The sequence below is a fragment of the Balaenoptera physalus genome (genome assembly GCF_965194825.1).
Source record: "Balaenoptera physalus genome assembly, chromosome: 2".
Lineage (NCBI taxonomy): Eukaryota > Metazoa > Chordata > Mammalia > Artiodactyla > Balaenopteridae > Balaenoptera > Balaenoptera physalus.
In genome coordinates this window covers 177,489,510-177,514,839 of record NC_138883.1, presented here as the reverse complement: position 1 = coordinate 177,514,839, position 25,330 = coordinate 177,489,510, and the positions used below count along the sequence as shown (strand labels likewise).

General features: G+C 47.7%; 1 protein-coding gene and 1 long non-coding RNA gene across 18 annotated transcripts in view; one reads left to right on the top strand and one right to left on the bottom strand.

The window, feature by feature from the left end:
• Positions 1–18,070, top strand: part of SVIL (supervillin) — a 152,423-nt gene extending 134,353 nt beyond the window's left edge. For all 15 annotated transcript variants that reach the window (XM_082449492.1, XM_082449506.1, XM_082449502.1 and 12 more), the window contains 9 exons: positions 3,917–4,068; positions 6,324–6,429; positions 7,059–7,266; positions 8,688–8,821; positions 11,583–11,738; positions 13,334–13,477; positions 14,817–14,941; positions 16,824–16,979; positions 17,075–18,070. In XM_082449492.1, the coding sequence (XP_082305618.1) occupies positions 3,917–4,068; positions 6,324–6,429; positions 7,059–7,266; positions 8,688–8,821; positions 11,583–11,738; positions 13,334–13,477; positions 14,817–14,941; positions 16,824–16,979; positions 17,075–17,161 (1,268 nt within the window). In that variant the 3' untranslated portion in view covers positions 17,162–18,070. The remainder of the gene's footprint in view (positions 1–3,916; positions 4,069–6,323; positions 6,430–7,058; positions 7,267–8,687; positions 8,822–11,582; positions 11,739–13,333; positions 13,478–14,816; positions 14,942–16,823; positions 16,980–17,074) is intronic.
• LOC309654916 lies at positions 7,273–13,327 on the bottom strand. 3 transcript variants are annotated; one of them, XR_014260499.1, is made up of 4 exons: positions 11,969–13,327; positions 9,096–9,198; positions 8,152–8,290; positions 7,273–7,560 (listed from the first exon to the last, which is right to left on the bottom strand). It is a non-coding gene; the product is annotated as an uncharacterized lncRNA (long non-coding RNA). The 3 variants fall into 3 exon arrangements; XR_014260498.1 differs by having other exon boundaries at positions 7,273–8,290; XR_014260500.1 differs by having other exon boundaries at positions 7,273–8,290; positions 9,096–9,185.
• Positions 18,071–25,330: the final 7,260 nt, after the last annotated feature.

The following is a 25,330-nucleotide window of genomic DNA, read 5'->3' as shown; positions in this document are numbered from 1 at the left end:
GGGTCTCTATTGTGGGTTTAGGCTCCTGAGTGTGTACAGAGTTGGCAAGCTGAATACTAATCTGCGCCGCCTGGCGATAAAGACAATAAGAGAGAATTTAGTGGGGAAAGATCTACTGACCTTTGGTGTCGTGGACCTGCACCCATCGTTCTCATCCTTAAGATACAGGAAGTGAAGGGACTTGGTGTTTTACAAAACCACACTGGGCACTACAGTTTGAAATTCAGTCATTTCCTTACCTCAGCTGTTAGATATAAAACAAGAAGTAATGGTCAGTGAAAGGATGACTAAAACGATATGAAAATGAATTAATTTTAAAAACAGATCTCAGGTTTCTGAGGTCTTCCTTGACTATTTACTTGGAGACCCCTAAGAAACGCTGATTTGACCCAGGCAAATACTTGCTGTATTTCTCCCCGGTGAACAAGGTACATGTCACGGCCCGATCCAGCAGCACCGTTGTGGGCAAAGTGACAGCTTTGATCAAGCCCAGCTGCGGAGGATTAAGTGAGGCCGGGCAGCGCTCAGATTCCAGGCCGTCCCTCGTGGGGGGGCAGAAAAGCGCGGCCCGATGGCATCTGCAGCTGCCCCGTGGTTGTCACGGAAGCCCCGGCCCCGCGGTGTCAGCTGGTCCAGCCCTCACGCTGCTCAGACCCCACAGGGGGCCGCACCTGCCAACGGGGCTGAGCCCGGGGCCCCTCTGGGGCGGGCCCAGCAGACAGCAGTCCCGGGAGACACAGCACAGTCGCCCTCTTGGCGGAGGCCGGGCAGCCTGCTCCTTGGGAAGTGAACTGTGGCCCCCAGACTAGGAGCCCAGAGGCCCTGGTGGTCAGTGTCCTGCCCCAGAGGCTGCCTCAGGCGCTGCAGGGTGTGACTCGTGTCCCCCCAGGGTCAGGAAACAGGCAGCTCTGGGTACCCAGGGACACTGCGTCAGGCCACGCTGGAGCCCCATCCAGGGGCCGAGTTCCTATAGTAGGGGGTCGATAAATGGGGTCCGGCTGCAAGACCGCGCAATGAGCAACTTGCTCTTCATACCTCAGTTTTCTGTCACTTCATAAACGCAGCTCCTGGTGGTGAACTCCCTCTTGAAAGCAGGGTGGATGCAGCGACACGCTAAATTCGGCCTCGGGTCAAGGCCGCAAATATGATAGTCCAGCAGCTGTTACTAGTATAGCTTAGCCTTTAATTTGCTAAAATTAAAACTAAATAAATGAGTCAAAAAGTAAGTTGTACATAGGATTAAATTTGGGGTATGCTGAAGAAAACTGCAAGGAAAATTCATGAAAACTTTTATGGAATATTTTTAAGGAAATATCCTATTTTAGGTATATACACACAAGCCCATTTTTGAATGTTAGGATGTAAAACGTTGGTTATTCAAGCATGAACGTATATTTACACAAAGTGCTACCCAATTCCAAGATATGTGTCAGCTGCTGTGATCTGTGATCTGTTTTAAGCATATCTCTCCCCAGTAATCTAGTTGACATGACTAAGTTTCACTACTTTGAAGAGTGTGGGATTGCTAATCAAAGGTAGACGATTGTTCCTATCTAAATTAGCGGAAACTTCAATGGAGTGGCTTCCAGATTAACAGTGGATATGTGTGTATCATCTATTCATGGATGGTTCCTATTCACTTTGCCCACTTCAAACTACACAAACTTGACCATTTCAGGTTCATAGTAGAAGGCACTAAGGGCTGAGCTTGGTCAGAATCCTTTAAGAATTCTCATAATCATTCATGAAAATTGTTCTAGAGGACTTTGATAAAGGGTCCCCCCCCCCAAAAAATCACATATGGCCCCTGACCTCTTAAGAACTTGAAAACAATGAGCTTTCTTCTTACCTTTGAACCTTAAGACAGCTGTGATTTTTTTTAATGCTTTTTTTTTTTTTTTTTAACTATTTATTTATTTATGGCTGTGTTGGGTCTTCGTTTCTGTGCGAAGGCTTTCTCTAGTTGTGACGAGTGGGGGCCACTCTTCATCGCGGTGCGCGGGCCTCTCACTGTCGCGGCCTCTCTTGTTGCGGAGCACAGGCTCCAGACGCACAAGCTCAGTAATTGTGGCTCACGGGCCTAGTTGCTCCGCGGCATGTGGGATCTTCCCAGACCAGGGCTCAAACCCGCGTCCCCTGCATTAGCAGGCAGATTCTTAACCACTGCGCCACCAGGGAAGCCCGACAGCTGTGATTTTATCGGTGGGGCTGGAGCTGAGGAGAACTGAGGTCGTATAGAACCAGGGAATCCAGTTATTATTATTTTCTTTTTTTTAATTAATTTTATTTATTTTTGGCTGCATCGGATCTTCGTTGCTGTGCGCGGCTTTCTCTAGTTGCGGTGAGCAGGGTCTACTCTTCGTTGCGGTGCACACGCTTCTCATTGTGGTGGCTTCTCTTGTTGCAGAACACGGGCTCTAGGCGCGTGGGCTCAGTAGTTGTGGCTCGCGGGCTCTAGAGTGCAGGCTCAGTAGTTGTGGCTTGCGGGCTCTAGAGCATAGGCTCAGTAGTTGTGGCACGTGGGCTCAGTAGTTGTGGCTCATGGGCTCTAGAGTGCAGGCTCAGCAGTTGTGGCATGTGGGCTCAGTAGTTGTGGTGCACGGGCTCAGCAGTTGTGGCTCGTGGGCTCTAGAGTGCAGGCTCAGTAGTTGTGGCACATGGGCTTCATTGCTTCTTGGCATGTGGTATCTTCCTGGACCAGGGCTCAAACCTGTGTCCCCTGCATTGGCAGGTGGATTCTTACTGTGCTACCAGGGAAGCCCCAGTTATTCTTGATTGCTAACACGTTTGGGTACCATAGCCACCTGCATCCTCCCTGGGTTGACCCCACCTGGGGCCACCGGGGCATCTGAGTCGAGAACTTAGTCTCCGGACGCCACTCGGCCTAGAAGGCTCTGCCTCGCGGTCCCTGTCACTCGGGCCTCTGCTCACGCGCCTCCTCGGAAAGGTCTTCCCCCACCAGGCACTCGCAGCAGCTCTCCCCCGCCCCATGTCACATCCCGTCTTTTCCTCACAGCACCTCCCACCCTCTGAAGCTGCCTTGCTCAGCACCATAGCCCTAGTATCCTGAAGAGTCCCTGGCACATAGTAGGTCCTCAGTAAATATCTGCTGAATAAAGAAATGAGGGAAATCTGGAGAGAGATCTATTCCGAAAGGTTGCAGTTTGGGGTCTGAAATACCACCTGAAACGACCACTTGACCAAAGAACCTTCCGTGACTGCCCTTCAGCGGGGCCTGTGTTCCGTGTGCTGCTGACGTCTATCCAATGACCGCGAGGCCCCAGACAGGATAAGCAGCCCTTAATCCTGGCTGCAGCCCTGGCGGCCACTATCATTTAAATCCCTGATTATTTTGTGAAAGCCATAGGTCAGCAATTTCTCTCTCCCCTTTCTGACACAACTTGGACACTTCAAAGTGGTTTTTTTACTAGAATAGTCTTAGCAGACTACATTTTTTCCTTCGTGCTTAAAGCTGGCCCAGCAGTCGTTTGCAGTATCTTTTCTCCCCCAGCTGACCTTCTGCCAAAGGATGGCGTAATGTGGAAAATGCGTTTGTGTCTTCGGGAGCCCTTGGCCCTGCTCTGGCGTCCCCACTTTTCTCTGTCACACACTTGGATGGTCTGCCACCTCCCCCAGGATGGCAGGTGTTTGTCTTAGGGTATCAGGAGGGCCCTGCAGGTCATTTTTCTCCAGTTTGGAGGCTCAGGATCCGTTAGCTAGAAGAAAGGCGGTTTCTCTCTCCTCCAAAGCCACGATCGATGGTCCCTCCAGCTGTGAATGATCGCTCCCCAGCGCTGCACCCCAGAGCTGCTCTTTTACTGTTTGTCCTCACAGGGCCTGGGGGCCTGAGCTGGCACTGGCTCTTCCTGGGGTTTATCTGCTGCTCATCCCGTGCTCTGCTCTCGTGTGTCCGCAGTGGGAAGTCGGCAGAAGGGTGAACACCCAGTCAGGGTGGCCGGCAAAGAGAAGTGTGTCTACTTCTTCTGGCAAGGCCGGCAGTCGACCGTGAGTGAGAAGGGCACATCGGCTCTGATGACGGTGCAGCTGGACGAGGAAAGGGGAGCCCAGGTAAGTTCTGGAGGCAGACACGCCAGAAATGAGGGAGCTGGCCTCTCCGGGAGCCGGAGGGTGTGTGGCCTGGTCCCCTCAACACAAAGACAGTATCGTCCAAAGCCCCTTTAGTCCTGGTCCGGCTTCTCCAGATGTCAGGCTCTGCCTCATCTTTCATCTCCCCACCTCCTCACCAGGAAGGCAGACCTCTCGTAATATGACCTTAAAGTACACCTGCAAATAGTAAACCCACAAAACAAGTGCAGAGAGCCCATGGGTGGTTTTTTTTTTAAGTTTCCACTTGACTGATCATCAAGGAATTAAAGAGATGCCATTTTCCACTCCTCAAATGGCAGAGATTTTTAAAAGAATAGATCCAGGGCTGGCAAGGATTCAGTAGGATGGGTACCCGTGCCTGCTTCCACTGAGAAGTGTAAACTGAAATACCCATCCTGAAAGCAACTATGGCTTAGGAACCTTAAGATGCTCATACACTTTGATCAGTGATTCCACTTACACAAATCCATCCTAAGGAGGTATCAGTGATTGATGTAAACATTGAGTCTGCCCATCATCTGCGTTCCTCACAGCAGCCTGAGTGATTTTTCTAGGACACGTCAGATGGTGCCCCTCCTTGTTCTCCATCACACTCGGACTACCGTCTGAGGGTCTCCCGGGGGTCAGCCCTGCACCTCCCCTCCAACCTCCCTCTTCTTGCACCTGGTCAGGCCACTCCCACCTCGCAGTTCCTAGACACACCTCTTCCCGCCCACCCCAGGGCCTTTGCACTGATTCCCCAGCCTGGAACACTTCCCCTGAAACCTTACATGATTCAGGTTTCTGTTTGAATGTCACCTCCATGTTTTATCCACATCCCTCCCCATTTCCCTATCCTTCTCTGTCCCTTTGCCCTGCTTTTATTTTTTCATAGCACTTACCCCTATGTAAAACAACATTCATTTTGTTTACTTATTCTTTGTCTTCCCCGTAAGCGTGAAAGAGACTATGTCTGTCCTGGTCTTACCCACCGTTATAACCCCAGGGCCTGCAATGATGCCTGGCAGGTACCACTACCCAAAGTCAAGGTTTTGAAAGCATTTCTTTTTAATGTTTCGTCCCTTCATTACCAGTAATTAAGAGTTAACTCTCGGGTTTTGGGGACCATAACACCCTGTGCAGATCCTTTCACTATCTTGGATGAATAGTTAAGCATAGCATCAGGAAAGAGAGCAGAGGAATTTTCTCCAGAAATAGATCCATACTCACTCAGCCTTCCAGGTTCCTAAGAACCAATCCTCCTCCCTAAAAAGTGTTTAATGCAGATGTTCTACTATGGACTATATTTTCCAAATAGCTTTCAGGGACAAACAGTTGTTAATTTATTCCTCATAGTGGATCATTTCAACTGTTTTTTTTTTTTCTTGTAAAGGCTGTGAACGAGTATGTTTTATCATGCCTTCAAAATCATCCTTAGAGTTTTGAGTCTTAATCTAATTGGAGCATTTAATTTTTTTTATCAATCCAACGGATGGAAAATCACTGCAGAAATAGAAAACACTGCCACAGAATGGCTCTTAATGACACAGAATGGGCCCTGAGATTGATAAATTAACTCATGGTGAGAAATGTGTCCTACCTTTCAGTGCTCCCCGACTGCCAGGCTCAGTAAACATTTCCTTGTTTAAGGGGCGATATCTTGGCAAAGTGAGAGTCAGTTGACTGACTCAGCCCTACGTACGTTCTTGTTACTCTGCTGCATCTCACGCTGATGCGTAACTGTTGCGCTGACAGAGGCGCCGCTGAGTGACAGGCCCTGTGAGTGGACCAGAGCCTGCAAGAGACAGTTCTTCTCCCCGGAATCACTAATCAGTGATTAGTCATTCTCACTGCTGAGAGGTTTTCTTTATTAAAAACATGTTTAAATTAATCACGTTATATCCGTACCGTGGAACACTGCCATTAAAATATCAAAATTCATGTTAAGAATCTTATGTGATGACAGAAAAACGTCAGTTGAAGAAAATCCGGGGATAAAGCAACATAAAAAAACAGCAATCCTATTTGGGAAAAATGTATACCTGAAAAATACTTTGTATTATAGGAAAGCTATACGCCAGAATTGTAATAGTGTTCTCTATAAATCACAGTATTATCAGTGGCTTTTATTTGTACTTCTCAGTATTTTTCAGATTTTCGACAACAGGCATGTGTTATTTTTATGACTCTGCAAAACCAGGACATGTGACTCACTGTAATTGTGTTTAAATCGGAAGGTCCAGGTCCTGCAGGGCAAGGAGCCCCCCTGTTTCCTGCAGTGTTTCCAGGGGGGGATGGTGGTCCACTCCGGGAGACGGGAGGAGGAAGAAGAAAACACACAAAGTGAGTCACGTTTGCTGCTGGAATTCGATTCTGTTCTTTCTCTCCGGGAAGGTGTTTTTATAGGCGTGGGGCTTTAGAGTAACTCTCCCTTCATGTAGCTGTGGCGTGACCAGCGAAGGCCTCCTGATGTCTGCCTTATAAATCAGCTTTCTGGGTGCCCCTCCCCTCCCCGTTCCTTCCGTGGAGTTGCCTTCAGAAAGCAGCTTTGCATACAGGAGGCCGCAAGATGGCTTGACCTTACACTGGATCCTGGAGGGGGAAAAAAATCAGTGATCTTCTCTTCTAAATTATGAGAATTTTGTTGACCAGCATCCAAAAAAAAAAAAATCATAGTTTTAGAGCCTCTTAAAAAAATATGCCTGTTATGACTTACCTAGGTTTTTATAAGTAAATTATGTAAAACTGGTTTTTCTGCATCGTGCACTTTGGGCAGCCTGCTTGTCACTAACTCCAGCAAGACTGGCTTTCTGGGACTCAGTGAGACCGCAGCCTGGCCTGGCCTCCACCTGCCCCTCCAGACACAGAGAGGAGGCGGGGCGTGGGCTGTCCTGCAGGCTCTGCTTCCCTGCAGGCGCCCCCCCCCTCCCGGCGCGGCCGCGTCCTGACTGTGCCACCGGTGCCCCCTGCAGGCGAGTGGAGACTGTACTGTGTGCGCGGAGAAGTGCCCGTGGAAGGGAACTTGCTGGAGGTGGCCTGTCACTGCAGCAGCCTGAGGTCCAGGACGTCCATGGTCGTCCTCAACGTCCACAAAGCCCTCATCTACCTGTGGCACGGATGCAAAGCCCAGGCCCACACGAAGGAGGTCGGAAGGACTGCGGCCAATAAAATCAAGGAACAGTGAGTGCTGTGTGTGTGAGCACCTCTCCCGAGGGCTTCCCGGGTGCAGGCTAAGGATCCCAAGGTCCCCGTGGACGCCCCGTGTGCCCAGAGTGACTCAACGTGGGAAGCTGAGCCCCACGTGGTCAGGGGCCCTGAAGGTCCAAGTTCATGTGACACGTGTCCAGCCCAAACCTCCCCCGTGAGGGCCTCCCCGCTTCCTGAGGACTTACCTGCCTCTGTAAAAGGCACAGGACCCCCCCCAGCACCTTCTTTGAAGGTGTGATTTGGCTTTTGAATTGTCAACCTGGAGTCCTTGGTTATTTCAAATATCATTTAGGGGAGCAGAGTTGGTTTTATCAGAGCAGTGGAAGGTTTAAGGGCATTTAGCCAAAGAGAGTTGGGAGACCACCCACTGTGTCAGACTGAGGAATGCCCCCTCCTTCAAGGACAAGTGTGTTTCCCAGCGTCCCAGGCAGCTGCCCAAGTGCTGGGGTCCCTTCCTTTCCCAGGCAGGCACCCACAGGTGCCCACGACCCAGAGACAGCACACCGTGACAGCCCTAGGTGAGGACCCACCCTGGGGAGGGGAAGGCGGGGAGAGCCCAGAAGAAGCTCTGCCGCCCGCCACCTGCCCAGGTGCCTCTGTGCATCCCGGGCAGCCGAAGAGCCCAGTGCCCCCCCCCACCGGCACTGGGGACATGCCCAGTGGTTTCTCGGGCTGAGACCCGGGAGGACCTTGGTGATACCTGTACAGTGGAAATGAAGAGTCTCCCAGGGCCACATCCCACCAGGTGCCATCTGGTAAAATTCATTCTCTGGGCACCAAAGCAGTGCGGTCAGGGTCTGCTTCCCCCTGACAGCGCACATGTGACCCAGCGCACGTGGAGAGCGGGAGGGGAGGGACCTTTCAGCTGGCGGACAGCTGTGAAGCGAGATGCTTCATATCTCCAGACATCATTCTGAGGGCCAGGAAGCTGGGTGATAGACAGGGTTCAGCCAGGTCTCACATGGCACTGAGGCCCATCAGATTCGTCCCTGGACCCCTGAGAAAAAACAAAATGAATAACTTATCCCCTCATTCAACAAACGCTTATTGAGCCGCCGCCTGAAGTCATGCACAGATCTAGGGACCAGGGCCATGCGAGGGGACACACCCAACCCTGGGACGAGGAACAGTAAATATGTATGTGACATATAAAAACACTGATTGTCTTCATCATGGCTTCTCTGTAATCCGACGTTCCTCTCTAAGGGCCAAGCCAACCCCTCCCTGCTGCACACACTCAGATACTACAGAGCATGTTTTCATTCATTACAAGAATTGTTCTAGTTAGAAAGTAGGAGCGAGCTGGTGAACCGATCTGTAGATTTAGTAGGGAATAATTTTGTGCTGCCCTCACTTCTGGGCCTGATAAAAACTCTCGGACTCTCTCTGTGCAGATGTCCCCTGGAGGCCGGGCTGCACAGTAGCAGCAAAGTGACAATTCACGAGTGTGACGAAGGATCGGAGCCCCTGGGATTCTGGGACGCTCTGGGGAGGAGAGACCGGAAGGCCTACGACTGCATGCTCCAAGGTAACCCCCGGCCCCGGCGCCTCGAGCACCAGCTCACTCTGCGCGTTTACGTGCACGTGCTCCGTACAGCACGCCAGGAGCTACACCCAGGCCGACTCCTCTGGGGCCAACAACACGACAAGGAGGCTAAATAACACATATGGCTGATCCTGATGCCAAGGAAAAGCTGTGTGTGTCAGAAAAGAGGTGCAGGTGACAGAGGTGGAGAGTTAAGAAGGAAGATTTCTTCCACCAGGGAAAAATCACACAGGGCTCCGTGGAAGACAGCACTTACCGGAGGCTTGGAGGTGTAGGTGTGGCTTGGAGAGAAGTGAAGGAGGGGGGGGGAGCATTCCAGGAAACGAGCTGAGCACAGCCTGAAGCTCTGGAACAAGACGCTTTCGGTGTAGCCGGCATCCAGGGTGCAGGGAAATAGTGGGGTTTAAATGAGAGAGTGGGTCGGTCTTGTCTTTAAATACACAAAATACAGATCGACATACGTGCAGAATAACGTTAAGAAAAAAGCTAACAATTACTAAGCCGTTAAGGCGAGCCAGGCCCTGTCTAACTAAACACCTGCTGGACGTTCACTCACTCAGTGCTCACAACCCAACAAGCTGCCCTGGTCACCGATGGGGAAACCGAGGCCTGGGGTGATTAATCAGCTTGCCCGGGTTGGATGACAGTGGGATGTCCTCATGACCGCACCACCATACTGCCTCTCAGCTTTTACAAACTTTTACATAGGTTTTTAAAGTACAGTTGACCCTTGAACAACATGGGGGTTAAGGGCCAACCCTGCACACACACAAACACACACACGTCGAAAATCCATATGTAACTTGTAACTCCCACCAAACTTCTCTACTCATAGCCCACTGCTGACCGAGAACCTTACCGAGAACATAAAGAGTTAACGCACAGTTTGTAGGTTATGTGTATTAAATACTGTAATTCTTACCATAAAGTACGCTGGAGAAAAGAAGATGTTATTAAGACAATCATAAGGAAGAGAAATTACATTTACTGTATCGTATTTATCGATACCATAAATTTACATCATCTGTTTACGAAATGAATCATTTGTCAGTACCTACATCAATATTCTCTTAGATACAAAACACTATAGATGTTATACGTACTACTAACACTACACATCAAAAATGAAAAGATAACGTGAAAAAGAAATTCATATATACAGGTATCTTTACAATTGGCTAGTGTCATTGATACAACTGCTTCACAGTAGCCCAGCCTATACACTATTGAACAGTTATAAAATTTTTATGGCATACAGTGTTACAGTCCTATTCATAATAAAGTATTGGAAACACTGTTACATTTTTATAAAAATCACTTACCCGTGATGATAGGCTGATACACAGCTTCCCCAATTATAAGAGAGAGAGGCATACTGTACGGTAATGTAATTCTTTGAAAGCAAAGCTATAAAACAGTAAGAAAACTAACACATTTTATTTTCAACATCACTCACCTCATGCCTATGTAAGGACAGGCTAGTATCTACATATATTTGATGCATTCATGACATACCTAAATTTTCTTACTTTTTTCAATATTTCTAGGCTATTCAGTTTGTCTGCAGGTTTTTTTCAGTGTCACAAATCTCCAAAAAATTTTTCCAGTATATTTGTTGAAAGATCTCCATGTATTAAGTGGACCTGTGCAGTTCAAGGATTAACTGTACTGCATATTGATGATGGGAAATGTTTGAAAGTACAAAGAAATTAAGAAAGAAAATAAGATCCTTATAATCCCATCTTTCAAAGATGTGAACCAGAATTAACATTTCTTTACGCAATAAATACTTATTTTTTAAAATAAAATTTGGACAGCATTCTTTATTTATACACACTGTTTTGCAACCTGCTTTTTCCCCTTAATTTATTATGAACAATTTCCCAAATCCTATTTTAATATTTAGACTTTTAATGGCTTGCAGGGTATTTCATGAGTATATCTGCCACTCTCTACTTAGCCTGTGCCCTATAGTTGGAGAGCTGAGTTCTTTCCAGTTTTTCTCTAACAATAATAAAGTTGCGAATAATTTTCAAAAGAATTATCTGCATTCATTTCTAGTTAAGGTAAATTCCTAGACATGGAGCTCCTTTGTTGAAGTTACTATAAAAGCCTTACAGTTACACATCAGCAAGTGTCACCAGAACACTGGCACCAAATTCCACTCTCCCCAGCAATTCACAGATGTGTACGTTTCACAGCACAATCATACACTCAGTTTATTACGTTTTCCTGTTTGCCAACATTGATGGTAGAAATTACTATCTAAACACTTAATGTTTTAAATTAGAAGTACTGTTAAACGCTTTCTATATGTATTTTTTAGCCATTTGTACTTCCGTTTAGGTGAATATTTTATTTGTGCCTTCAGCACATTTTCTAGATATTTATTGTTTCATTATTATATTCCTTTATAGACTACTAAGGATATTAACAGGTTTCCATATTTCCCATTTTGTCACTTGCCTTTTAGTTTTTGTTTGGTTGGGGGTGCTTTTTGTACAATGTAATTTTTCATTTTTATGTTGTTAATGCATAAATCTCTTCTCCTTGAATTATACTTCTTTTGTAATTATGATTAAAAAGGCCTTCCTCACCTCCAAGTTCAGATAAATCTTACCTCTTTTTACACTTTACAATGCTTTGATCATTTCATGTCTAACAAACATTAATTCTCCAATCCACCTGGAATTTACTTTGGTGCATATTTTGTCTTTAGCTTTTGTTCTCTTTTCTTTCAAAGATCCTGGAAATTTTAACTTCACGCCCCGCCTGTTCATCCTCAGCAGCTCCTCTGGCGATTTCTCAGCCACGGAGTTCATGTATCCCGCCCGAGACCCCTCTGTGGTCAATTCTATGCCCTTCCTGCAGGAAGACCTGTACAGCGCCCCGCAGCCAGGTATGGCCCACAGAAGGGGGTAGTCGTGCTGAGCCAGCAGAAGGCACGCCTTCCAAAAAGTCTTTTTACTTTTGCATCTAATAAGCAGTTTTTAATTTGCCAAGTACACTTTTTAATATTATCTCATTTAATCTTTATATTATCTCACTTAATCCTCACACCTCCCCCCCAAAGGAAGATGACAGCAATCACATATTAGTAAAAAACTGACCCTCAGTTACTCAACTCACCCAAATTCATCAGTTAAGAATAGGTTGAGTGCAACTGTGTCAGGCATGAGTCTCTGCTGTTCTCTCAGCCTTCCCTCCATCTTGCTGCTTCTTGGTCTCCATGTGGCTGCCACTGCTCCAGCCATCATGTTTCTGTTCAAAACAGAAGGAAGAGTAGGGAAAAGGGCAATAATGATGGCCATGTCTCTCTCTCTCTCACCAGATAAAGCAAAAGCTTTCCCAGAAGCCCCCAGCAGACTTCCGTTTACATCCCCCTGGCCAGAGCTCTGTCCCATGGCCATCCCCCAGCTGCAAGGGAACCTTGCAAGAGTCGAAGGAGCAGGGGGTTGGGAGTATCTGTGGAGTGAGCCAAAGAGCAGTGTCTGCCATGCTGCACAGCAGGGCCAAGGCCCGTGTCTTCTGATTCCAAGGTCAGGGCTGTATCCACTTGACTGCCACCTCAAGGCAGAAGCTGTGCGCTCTTGTCATGGGACAGTCACAGTCACCAGAGACCAGGCGGTAGAGACACTTGAGGCTGAGGTCGGCTGCCCCGGCCTCACAGCATCTCTGCTCTCATATTACAAGAGCCTGGAGTGGCACCAGGATCCTCCCGGACTCTGGCAGCCCCGGTCACCACCTAAAAACCTCGACGGTGCACACGGTCACAGGGTCATACTGGGGAACTATTAGCCAGTGTCTTAAAAGGGGCTGCTACCCACCTCTTCGTCCTGAGGCTCAGGATGGGTCTTCAGCCTCCACTGGGCTTTTCAGGCATGTGACTATCACAGAGTGATTATCACAGAATTCTGAGATGCAGGCTAGGAAAGGACTCAGGCGAGCCGGGCTGGCGGGTGTGAGAGCCCTTGACCACGTGGAAGCGTCAGGCTGACGGTCTGCTGGAGGGAAAAGGGAGCAGCACTTGATCTCCGAAGCCCGTTCCTCCCTGAAAGAGCCAGGGACTCGGACCGCCTGCAGAGCAGCCCTGCGTGGGCCGTGACCGCTGGTGACCGAGGGCAAGCGTGACGCACTCCCCAGTGTTCAGCACGCATTCGGGGGATCAGCAGTGCTGACGACCCCTTGGGGTCACGTGTGTCATCTGTCCCACTCTTCTCAACCGGCCAGGACCCAGAGGGCGGCTGCAGGAGGGGCAAAGGGGGAAGGCATGGGGGAGAGGGAGGAAAGAGCCCACCTCATCAACGCCATGGCTCTGCCTCGAGGCATCTCCTGATTCACCGTTCAAAGGGCCAAGACACCAGGGGCACCCTCCCCGTGGCCCTGAGTTTACCTGCCAAGGGGATTCTCGCGCTGACCAAGGTGGCAGGGAGGGAGGCGTCGGTTCGGTGTGGGGCAGAGCCCCTGACTGTCTGCTCTGCTCCGCCCTCGCAGCACTTTTCCTTGTTGACAATCACCACGAGGTGTACCTCTGGCAGGGCTGGTGGCCCATAGAGAACAAGATCACTGGCTCCGCCCGCATCCGCTGGGCCTCGGACCGGAAGAGCGCCATGGAGACGGTGCTGCAGTACTGCCGAGGTGAGGCCGTGGCAGAGGGGACCCTCCATCCGGGCGCCCGCTGGCTCTCTGCAGGCTTGCTCAGAATCCCAGAGCACGCTTCCCTTTCCACGGGCGCCAGCAGCCTGGATAAAGCCGGCAGACAGCCCCGAAACCAACTGCTTTCCCTTGAATTTTTTTGAGGCTTATTACTTTTGAGATTAGTACATTCTCAGCTGCCAGCATGAATGAGATTTCATTTTTCTCTCTTTTTTAAATTGAAGTAGAGTTGATGTAGAATATTATATGTTACAGGTGTACAATATAGTGATTCACAATTTTTAAAGGTTGTACTCCATTTATAGTTACTATAAAATACTGGCCTATACTCCCCGTGTTGTACAATATACCCTGGTAGCAGATTTTATACCTAATAGTTTGTACCTTTTAACCCCCTCCCCCTATATGGCCCCTCCCCCCTTCAACAAACTAGTGAATATCATTTTTCTCTTTTATATTATGAGGCCGAATAACTTGTCACCCTCGAGGTTAACGGCCGAGTTGTGGGATGCCTGGGCCGGTTAGAACCCTTCTGCACTCAGGATTAATCATGCTGTGGGACACCAGGCCCCATCCACGCACTGTCCTCACGCAGTGTCACCCCGTCAGGGGGTAGAGAGCATCCCCAAACGGGCTGGAAGGCCCATGGCAACCTTTCTGTCATCTGTTATTCTGTTTAGTGTTTTACCTAAAAAGAAAGATCTGTAGTCAATTCATGGCTTTTCTACTATACCATCCACCTGAAACGTCTGGTCTTTTATATAAAACGAAGATGCCAGTGATTAATTTCTTACCTGAATTTTTAAGATTTCATTGATTACTATTACTGAATATGTACAGCTGATTTTCTCTTGGAAAGCTCTTTCGTAAAAAATAACTTAATAAACTTCCCACCAAATGTTTAAGCTAAAGTAGCTTCTAAAATGCTGTCATTAGCTGGTTAATTCACACCGAACTCAAGGCTGGGTTAGGAAATCGGACGAATACTTCACAGGCGAGTCCAGGAGGAGGGAAAGGTCCCACCCAGACGCCACAGAGAGAGGCTTTCTTTTCTCCCATCCAGGGACCCAGAAGTGTTCTGTTAGGTTCAGGAAGTTTAAAGTCAGGTCGATCCCACGCAATTTTATGCACAGTCACATGCATGAGATTGACATTTTTTGTAAACATCATGGCGGGGAGGGGTTACAACTACTCACAACTTCCATTTTAACCCTGAAGTCAAGAGATGCAAACAAGGAAAAAATTTCAGGGGAAATGAGAGAAAGCCAGGGCCATTGGGGCCACGTTGGGTCTGTGACATCTGCCTTCTGTGTGACCGCAGGAAAAAACCTCAAGAAGCCGCCCCCCAAGTCTTACCTCATCCACGCCGGTCTGGAGCCCCTGACCTTCACCAACATGTTTCCCAGCTGGGAGCACAGAGAAGACATTGCAGAAATCACAGAAATGGTGAGCACGCCCCTTCCCTGTCGAGGGGGCCCCCTACCTTTCGGACTGTGGGAGGACTTCACCTGGGGAGAAGCAGCCAATGGCATTTTCACGTGGGAACACGTTTCCTTGTTCACAACACGTTAAACAGTCTACGTAGAATCAGCTCAGGAAGAGGAAAAGCCTAAGGAGAAGTCAGTGGAAATATTTTGGTAATTTTCTACACACGGCTTACGTTCAAACACTTAAAAGCAAAGGTGAATTTAATTAATTTGGAGATGACGCGTAAATAAAAGCAGCCGTCTCTTCCTCCTGCTAGCTAAAGATCCGTTGCTTCTCCAAGTCCATATAAGGCACCGCAAAAGGGCCCCGGGTCTCAGACCCTAACGCTGGGTCGGAGGAGACACGAAATAAGCCCGTGGTGAAGTCACTGCTCAGCTGAGTCAGGGAGTGGAGGTGCTGCGAGCCCGTCCTGCGGGGTAGGGCTCGGCTCCCCATTCCTCCTGGCCTTTATGAGACCACCTGGTGTCTCCACGGGGCGTTTTTCGCAACCTCTACTCACCACACGCGTTATGAGCCAGAAGGTTATCCTTTCCAGCTGCGCCGAAAGGAGGAAGCTTACTGCCGCTGTGTAGGATTTCTCAAGGTGTGAGTTTTGAACGCTGCTCGCAGTAGCAATCCCAAGGACGTTTTCGGTGTTGTGGGAGACAGGTCTGTTCCGTTCAGATTTTCTCACCGTGTAGGAGGAGGGCCGCTTCCCTGGCGGAGATGACGTGGAGGGGTATTTGATAGGAGGTCTGGATAAGTTTAAACAAACAGCAGAAGTGCGCTGCTGCTCGACCACGGAGAGGGCCTGCTTCATCTCTGCTGGTGGGTGACCCTAAGCTCGCTCCCTGGAGCCCAGTGGACTTGATCTTCACAGATGCGGGCTCAGGCCGCCTGGGAGCCAACAGGCATGGCGAGGTGGCTCTATCCATGATGAACCTGTGACCCAGGACACCTCAGAGCTCTAGGGGTTACGAGCCCCGTTGCCGCGGTCCAAGTTCAAGTACGTCGGTCACTGCCATTGTCCCGCGTGCCCTGCAGACCCCCGGGGGTGCTCTGGGGCGTCCTGTGCAGCCCGCGGGCCGTCGGGCAAGTCGTGATGAGAAGTCACTGAGAGCCGCTCTGTGCCGGGCACTGCTGCAACCACTGCACTCAGCTTCGCCTTCAATTTCCACAACAGTCCACTAAGATCCAGCTGCTGCTCATCGCCATTTCAGCGGCGAATTAGCCGAGGCACCAACACACGGAGAAGCTCGCCCCGATCTCTGACGCGTTCCCTCCGCCACCCGCCCCCGATCCCTAGTCTGTGTGCTGCTGAATTCACATCATTCCCCACACACACCTCCACGCAAAGGAGGCAGCCCACTGAGGGTCCCAGGGTTAACAGAGGAAGATCATTCACCCGGAATAACCTGTCCAGATGAAATGCACACAGTGGTTTAAAAACAAAAAAGACCTCAATTCAGCCCCAGCATAGTCTAGATGCATTTTCTTACCTCCTTTTTCTATTGAGGATTAAGAGATGGGGTCTGAGGGGGTGGAGGGGGGTGATTCCTTTTCAGGTTAATTGTTTTTAAATATTTGTAAACAAATTCCATTGTTTGCATGCTTCCAGCGTTTCAACTTCACATTTAATCATCTTCTGGATAATTCACTCGTGTGATAGTCCCTAAACTTTTTTCCTGATGCATCTGAAATGCCGTGCAGGGTGAGATGGCATCTCAGAGCCTCGTCTCCCCGAGCGGGGTCTCCAGGCTGCGGTGCAGATGGGCCAGGGGGGCATGTTTCAGGCACATGATGAAGCGTGTTCAGATGTGGGACACGGAGGTCCCCCTCTCTGCCCCCTCCTCTTCTCCAGGACACGGAAGTTTCAAATCAGATCACCCTGGTGGAAGATGTCTTAGCCAAGCTGTGTAAAACCATTTATCCACTGGCCGACCTCCTAGCCAGGCCCCTGCCCGAGGGAGTTGACCCTCTGAAGCTGGAGATTTATCTCACCGACGAGGATTTCGAGGTAAGCGCTTCTTCAGGTGGGACAGTGTTTGAGCACAGCATGCGTGGCTTTTCGGAGGGTCCTTTCACTCAGGGCATTTCTTTCCCTCCTTCCAGTTTGCACTAGACATGACCCGAGACGAATACAGTGCACTGCCTGCCTGGAAGCAGGTGAACCTGAAGAAAGCAAAAGGTCTGTTCTGAGTCATGAGATGCTGGAGGAACCTCTGTTGTCACTTTCAATACTGCTGGACCAGGAAGATGGATGTGGTTTTTTTTTGGAAGCGGGGTATGGCTAGTCCTTTAAAAAATATTTTTTCATCCGCGTTTTCGAAACCTGAAGCGACCAGCTCTCCTGCTTGTTTGGGAATTGTGTATTTTGTAAATGTTCCAGAAAAGTCTCTGGAAACACACCCACAATTCAGCAGATGGCGTTCATAAGGCATCCGTATCCCTGCGTGCACTTACGCAGTCGGCCACGGCACTGCCCTCCTGCTCCTGCTAAGCGTTGCCTATTATTTTTTTTTTTTGAAGCAGTTCCCTTTACAAAGTGTTATTTTGATAGTTTGTGGATTCTAAATATATATATATATTTATATAAACACCGTATAAATCAAATATGTATTTAACAAAGCAATATGTATTCATTCACTTTTAAGGGTTTTTTTTGGTGTCAAAATAATATTAAAAGGTAGTTGCTTCTGTTGAATTAGTTCTGCCACCAACGTGTACCTTCACCCACGTTCAGAGGCGTCTCCTTCAGCGTTAAGTCAGGTCTGACTCGTTCTGAGTGCTGCTTCCGGTGCTAAGATGAACAAAGAATTTATACTTCCAGGCACAAGGCCCTTAAGATCTGTGCAAATCCACCTTTCTACCTTAATATCGCCCCCAAATGTATAGTGCCTTGTTTTATGTACAGTTTATATACAGAAAAGTTTGCTCTGCATTTTTTGACGATGGTTTGGAACATTCTCTACAATTTTACTCTGAAATGGTAGAAATTTTAAAAAGAATCTCAATTTCTAATACCTGTTGTTGTAAAAATTAAATGTGTCATTTGGCGATGGAAGACTCCAAAATAAAAGCTTCAGAATAAACACGACTATGAATTGATTGGTTCACACTGAGTTCCTTTCTGAAAAATATTTTTTTGTAAATGTTAACCTAGTACCAATATTCCACGATTCAATATTAACTGCCGTAACTTTTAATTTAGCTCAGGACAAGATGTAATACAAGGTTATAAGACTAAATAATAGACAGATATTCGGCCCATAAAATGAGAGTTGTAAATCCTATGTTGTTGAAGAACATATTTTTGCAAGTCATCATTCAACAGAAGCTCTTTACCCTCAACTACAGCTGCATCTCAAATTCAAGAGCTCAGTGCCTTTTTAAAAACACTGCAGACATAAGGCATTTAGAAAGCGTTAAAAGCTCCTCACCAGCTCTTATGTTCTTAAACTCCTAGGTCCAAGGGAAAAAAATTTGAAAAAGAAACTAACACAACATTGTAAACCAACTACACCCCAATAAAAAGAAAAAGAATATATATAACTGACTCACTTTGCTGTACACCTGAAACTAACACAACACGGTAAATCAACTGTACTTCAATCAATCAGTCAGTCAAACCCCAAAGCCCTGGTTCTGAACAAAGACCACAGAGCCCGCCGTGAGTTACCACCACCCGCCGTGGTCTTAGTTCACACGTCGATCACAGAATTTCCTTAAACTCCGTCGCTGACTCATGAGCGCCGCCCCCGCCCCCCATGCCCCAGGACTGCGCCGGGTCAGGGGTCTCTACCCGCTCTGGCCCTACCACTTGATGACTGTGTGACATTGGGCAGGCACGGAACTGTCCCACCTCGATCTCCTCTTTTTTAAGGAAAAGAAATCAATCCTATAACTGCCCACCTCCCAGGATGGATTCTTGGCGAGGAGGGCTAGATCCCCACCTCTATCAATGTTACCGTCATGGCAGTGGACTTAGGAAAGCAAGAGAGTTGAAGTTAAGGAACGTAGTCACGCACCTAGAAATGACAGGTTCAACCCAAGCAAGTAGAACCTCCCAAAGAAAAAATGTAGAAGGAAAAGTAGAGAAAGGGGTTCAGACTGTGTGTCCCATGGGTAGTAGGCAAAGAGGAGCAGAGAGGGGTACACAGAGCCAGGAGGGCAGCCCGTGAGTGTCAGAGAGATGCAGGGCTGCCTACGTCGTGACAGTCCGAGGAAATCACCTGGATCCTTAGATGCACAGAAAGTAACCAGGGCTGTGATGAGAACTTCCAGAGGACAGCCTGCTGTAGGTGTGATGGATAACACAGAGTCATCGGCAATACCCATTACCCCAAATTGTCCCAAATGCTTTAAAACCGCGTACATCCACTGGTACTAAACACTGTCCCCCAGCGCTGTGCTTTGTCTGCCTCTCGCCTCTTCTCTGTAAACAGGGCACCCTGTCTTGCATTTCATAATTACTTTTTGCCTCTTTTCTTGAGCTGTTTCCCAACTCTCTCTCTGGCCTGCAGAACTAGATCCTCTCTTATGTGGTTCTGTGATCCTTTTCCCTTCGTAGCAGGACATGACCTTTGCATGCTGGGACAGGACCCCACCTGAACACATGGCACGCTAAATCTCAACAACTCAACCAGCTGGGCTGCACCCCTTTCTCCAGTGCCACTCCAAGGCAAACCATCTGGGGAATTTTTATTAAAAACAGTTGGTGTTTTCTTCATTTGCTGCATTTGAACTCAAGGACTTTTAAAGAGGGGAACGGATATCTGGGTGGAGACAAGATGTCACATGTGTCCTGAGGCTCTGGAGGAACCGCAGGAATACAACCAGGTTCCAAAGGACAGGAACCATTGCCCCAATATGTTCTTCTTGGGCTGTGCCCGGGTCAGGGTCAAAGACTGCTCAGGAGCCCGCTTCATTCTCTCCTTATTTTAAAACTTCAGTCCCACTTGTGGCAGAGCTCCCATTCTGGTAAAAGGAGATGCATTCCATTAACAGCTTGAGAATCCGTTTTGGCCCTTCACTTTTGTTTTCTTGCCTTCTGATTATAAAAGTAACACTGTCTACATAGAGACTTGTAGTACACAAATGTTCACGGCAGCCTCATTCATAATAACCCAAACCTGTAAACAGCCCACCTGTCATCGACTGAGAAATAGATAAACAAAACGTACATCCACGCAGTGAAATACTATCCAACAGGAAAGGGAACAAAGTACTGATCCACACTGCAACATGCATGGACCTCAGAAACATCATTCAAGGATTGGGAGTTGGGGATTAGCAGACGCAAACTATCATATATAGGACGGATAAACAACAAGGTCCAACTGTATAGCACAGGGAACTATATTCAATATCCTGTGATAAACCATCATGGAAAAGAAAATGAAAAAATATATGTATAACTGAATCACTTTGCTGTACAGCATAAATTAACAAAACAAAAAGACAACTCACAGAATACGAGAAAATATTTGCAAATGAAGCGACCAACAAGGGATTAATCTCCAAGATACACAGATAGCTCATACAGCTCTATGTCAAAAAAATAAACAACCAAGTCAAAAAATGAGCAGAAGATCTAAATAGACATTTCTCCAAAGAAGACATACAGATGGCCAAAAAGCATATGAAAAGATGCTCAACATCACTAATTATCAGAGAAATGCAAATCAAAACTACGCTGAAGTATCACCTCAGACTGGTCAGAATGGCCATTATCAAAAAGTCTACACACAATAAATGCTGGAGAGGATGTGGAGAAAAGGGAACCCTCTTGCACTGTTGGTGGGAATGTAAACTGATACAGCCACTATGGAGAACAGTACGGAGGTTCCTTAAAAAACTAAAAATAGACCTACCATATGATCCCGCAATCCCACTCCTGGGCAGATATCTGGAGAAAACCATAATTCGAAAAGATACCTGCACCCCTATGTTCATAGCAGCACTATTTACAATAGCCAAGGCATGGAAACAACCTAAATGTCCATCGACAGAGGAATGAATAAAGAAGATGTGGTACATATATACAATGGAATATTACTCAGCCATAAAAAAAGAACAAAATAATGCCATTTGCAGCAGCCTGGATGGACCTAGAGATTATCATACTAAATGAAGTAAGTCAGAGAAAGACAAATATCATATGATATCACTCATATGTGGAATCTAATTTTTTTAAAAATGATACAAATGAACTTACAAAACAGAAACAGACTTAGAGATATCAAAAACAAACTTAGGGTTACCAAAGGGAAAAATGGGGGGAAGGGATAAATCAGGAGCTTGGGATTAACATACACACACCACTACTATATATACGATAGATAATCAACAAGGACCTACTGCATAGCACAGGGAACTCTACTCAGTATTCTGTGATAACCTATATGGGAAAAGAATCTGAAAAAGAATGAATATATGTATACGTCTAACTGAATCGCTTTGCTGTACACCTGAAACTAACACAACATTGTAAATCAACTATACTCCAATAACATTTAAATAAATAAATGGGGGGGAAAAGAAAGAAACGTCATTCAGTGAAAGAAGACGGACACAAAAGGCCACATATTGTTCAATTCCATTTATATGGAATTTCCTGAAAAGGCAAACCCATTTAGACAGATCAGTGGCGGCTCGAGATGGAGATGGGGGTGCACGGGACTGGGGATGAGCACCAGGGAACTTTTCTGGGGGGCGGGGGGGCTGACGGAAATGGTCTAGAGCTGGATTCTGGTCATGGCGGCCCAACTCTGCAAAAGCACTAGAACGTACTGAGCTGTGCACTCGCGTAGGTGTATTCTACAGCATATGACGTCATGCCACGAGGGTGCTGCTTCAAAAACATAGTAACACCGATCTATGTGGGAAATGTCAGCATTGTAAGGAGATACATAATTTAGGGATGGAAAATCATAGCTATTCTTGCTGTTAAAGAAGTAATCATTCATGACACTGGTCAAGACAGGAAGGCAGGAACTTCCCTGGTGGTCTGGTGGTTAGGATTCAGCGCTTCCACTGCAGGAGGCCCGGGTTCAATCCCTGGTTGGGGAACTAAGATCCCACAAGCTGTGAGCTGTGCCCTCCCCCACCCCCCAAAAAAGGACAGGACGGCAGACGTTACTCAGGACAATCCTGATAGGTGTAGGGGCCGCTGCTGAAGGAGAGAGAGACTGGGCGCAACTCCAGACACAGAAGGAAGAGTGGGGATTTACAGTGAAGAAGCAGAGGTGGAGGTGTGGGCATCGGTGGACGGAGGATCACCAAGAGGAAACAGCAGGGTGGGGGGGGTCTGGCCACATCAACCTAAGAGGACTCTTGCTGAGTGCAGGTCCGGGTGAGCAGACAGCACCTTGGGGTGGTGGAGACACCCGATCAGGTAACAAGGGTGATCAGACATCAAGGGTGAGGACCTTGCCACAGGTGGGCCTGTCCTGGAGGCCATGCCCGAGGACAGGCTCAGAGTAGCCTGACTCAAGCTCGGCCAAAGACAGTGTCTTCGTCACCCCTTCCCATATACAAGTACTTTAGTAGTTTGATTTACAGTCTTCTAGATTCTTCTTTACATCAACTAACATAGGGATGTATGCTCATGTTTTGGGTTTTTTCCAAGGGAAAAATTGCATTTGTTCTTTGGCATGTTCATCTCCCATCAACAGCAGGGCTCAGACGCTGGTCTCTGGATGTTGGTCTGGGTGTGTGTGAGGTTCTGCGGCCACGCGGGGCGCAGTGTGAAGGCCCAGGTCAGCATTCAGTGCTCCTCACAGAGGGTGAGCGGCATCCAGCCAGGGCCCAGAGGGAGGCTTTGGGGATTGGTTTTCAAAGGCCTTTCTTGATCTGAGGTCCAGATCCAGAGTCAGGGCCAGAAGCCTCCATACAGGCCTCTGTGCAAAGCAGACCAGCAGTGTGGTGAGCGACTAGTAAGGGTCAGGGGGACAATCACAAGTCAAGGTCAAGGTCATGATTCAAATGCGAATAACGGAACGTCAAACTGAGAACTGAAATAATGGGAAATTGAATATATTGGTACAGTGTTTGACCCAAAGAAAAAGCCCTACTTTACTTCCTCCTTTACTTATAAAAAGTCAATGCAGGGGGAAGCAATCAAGATGGAGAAGTAGTAGGATGTGGAGCTCACCTTCTCCCACAAATGCATCAGAAATACATCTACACGTGGAACGAGTCTCACAGAACACCTACTGAACGCTGGCAGAAGACCTCAGACTGCTGAAAGGGCAAGAAAATCTCCACGTACCCGGGTAGGAAAAAAGAAGGAAAGGAAGAAAGGAATCGGGATGGGACCTGTGCCCGGGGGAGGAAGCTAAGGAAGAGGAGACGGGGAGACCAGCCGGGACACAGGGGAGCTTCAGAGCCTCAGAGGAGAGCACGGCAGCCGGTGCGCGGCAGCCAGAGCAGAGGGAGAACTGCACAGACAGTCAGTGCTGCCGCGCTGCAGCCCCCAGCCTGAGGCGCGAGTCCGCCGGCGCAGGTGGGGGCTGGGGGCTGGAACTCGGGCTTCGGAGGTCAGACCCAGAGAGGGGACTTGGGTTGGCTGTGCAGAAGCAGCCCGGGCAGGCTGGCATCTGGTGCAACCGCAAGTGAGGGTGTAGGCAGAGGAAGCATGGGCCGCCTTAGAGGCCAGGCGCGACTGTTTGGGGGTGCACGAAGGAAGGGGCGGGACCTGGATCGTAGCCTTCTTCCCTGTGCACACACTCGCAGAGGGCAGGACGCCGCCCGCACGGGCTCCAGGAGTGGTCGAGAGCCGCCTCCACTCCCCTCGCATGCTCCGGGGGCAGGCCTGGGCCTCCCCAGCCACCAAGAACCCCAGGACTGGGCGCCGGCCACCACGTCTGCACACCCCCTATACGGGGACGATGATCAGCACACGCCGAGGAAGCAGGCGACGGGCGTCAGTACTAAAAACACCTGCACGCCAAGTCTATTACACCCACACAAGCTACACAGGGTCGCTCCCGCATACAAACGGCCCTCCAAGACCACAGCAGATAACTGCTTCTCCTAAACTCCCAGAGTAAGAGACATATGAGTGAAATGAAGAAGCAGGGGAACCACTACACCAGTGAAAAGACCAAGAGAATTCCCCAGAAATAACAATGAAACAGACCTCTTCAGTTTAATAGACACCAATTTCAAAAAGGAGATAATGAAAATACTGAAGGAATTAAGAAAGGCTATTGACAGAAATGCAGATTACTGTAAAAAAAGGAACTAGAAGATATAACGAGTAAGCAAGAAAAATGAGAAAACTCATTTGCAGAGATGAAAGCTGAGCTAAAGGCAATGAATAGCAGAATTAATAATGCAGAAGAAAGAATAAGTGACCTGGAAGATAGAATAATGGAAATCACCCAATCAGGATAGCAGACAGAAAGCCAAATTAAAAAAAAAAAAAATGAAAGCAATCTGAGACCTATGAGATAATATAAAGTGTACCAATCTACATGTAATAGGGATTCCAAAAGGGGAAGAAAGAGAAAAGGGGATCGAAAATATATTTGAAGAAATTATGGCAGAAAACGTCCCAAACCTAAAGAAGAAAACAGACATCCAGGTACAGGAAGCACAGAGGATCCCAAACAAAATAAACCGAAACAGACCTACACCAAGACATTTTATAATAAAAAAGGCAAAAGTTAAAGAGAGGATTCTAAAGGCGGCAAGAGGAACACAAAGAGTCAATTACAAGGGAAACAGCGTCTCTACAGAAACGCCGCAGGCCAGAAGGGAGTGGCAAGGTATATTCAAAGTCCTGAAAGGGAAAAAATCTGCAACCTAGGATACTCTACCCAGCAAGATTATCGTTTAGAACAGGAGGAGAGTTAAAGAGTTTCTCAGACAAGCAAAAACTAAAAGAATACAGCAATACTAAACCTATTCTAAAGGAAATATTGAAAGGTCTTTTCTAAATAGAAAACAAGTAAGAATCTATACGAAAGAGAAAATCACAATTGGAAAGCAAATCACTTAAATGAGCCAGTACACAGGTTAAAAAAACAAAAATCAAATCAAAAACTTTCTGTGAAAGTGACGATAACCACGATGAACAGCAAAAGGACGAACACGAAGGGGTAAAAGAGGACGTCAAAGTCATCAAGTGCGGCGAGAAGAGTAAGGACATGTAAGTTTCTTTTTTCCTAGAATGTGTTTGAGCCTATATGACTGCCAGTCTAAGGCAAGTAGACAATAGGAAGGGATTAACATACTTGAAAAACAGGGTAACCACAAATTAAAAACATAAAACAGATTCACAAAACCAAAAAGAAAAGAACATACGTATAATAAAAAAAAATCACCAAACCACAATAGGAAAAACATAAAGAAAAAGAGACA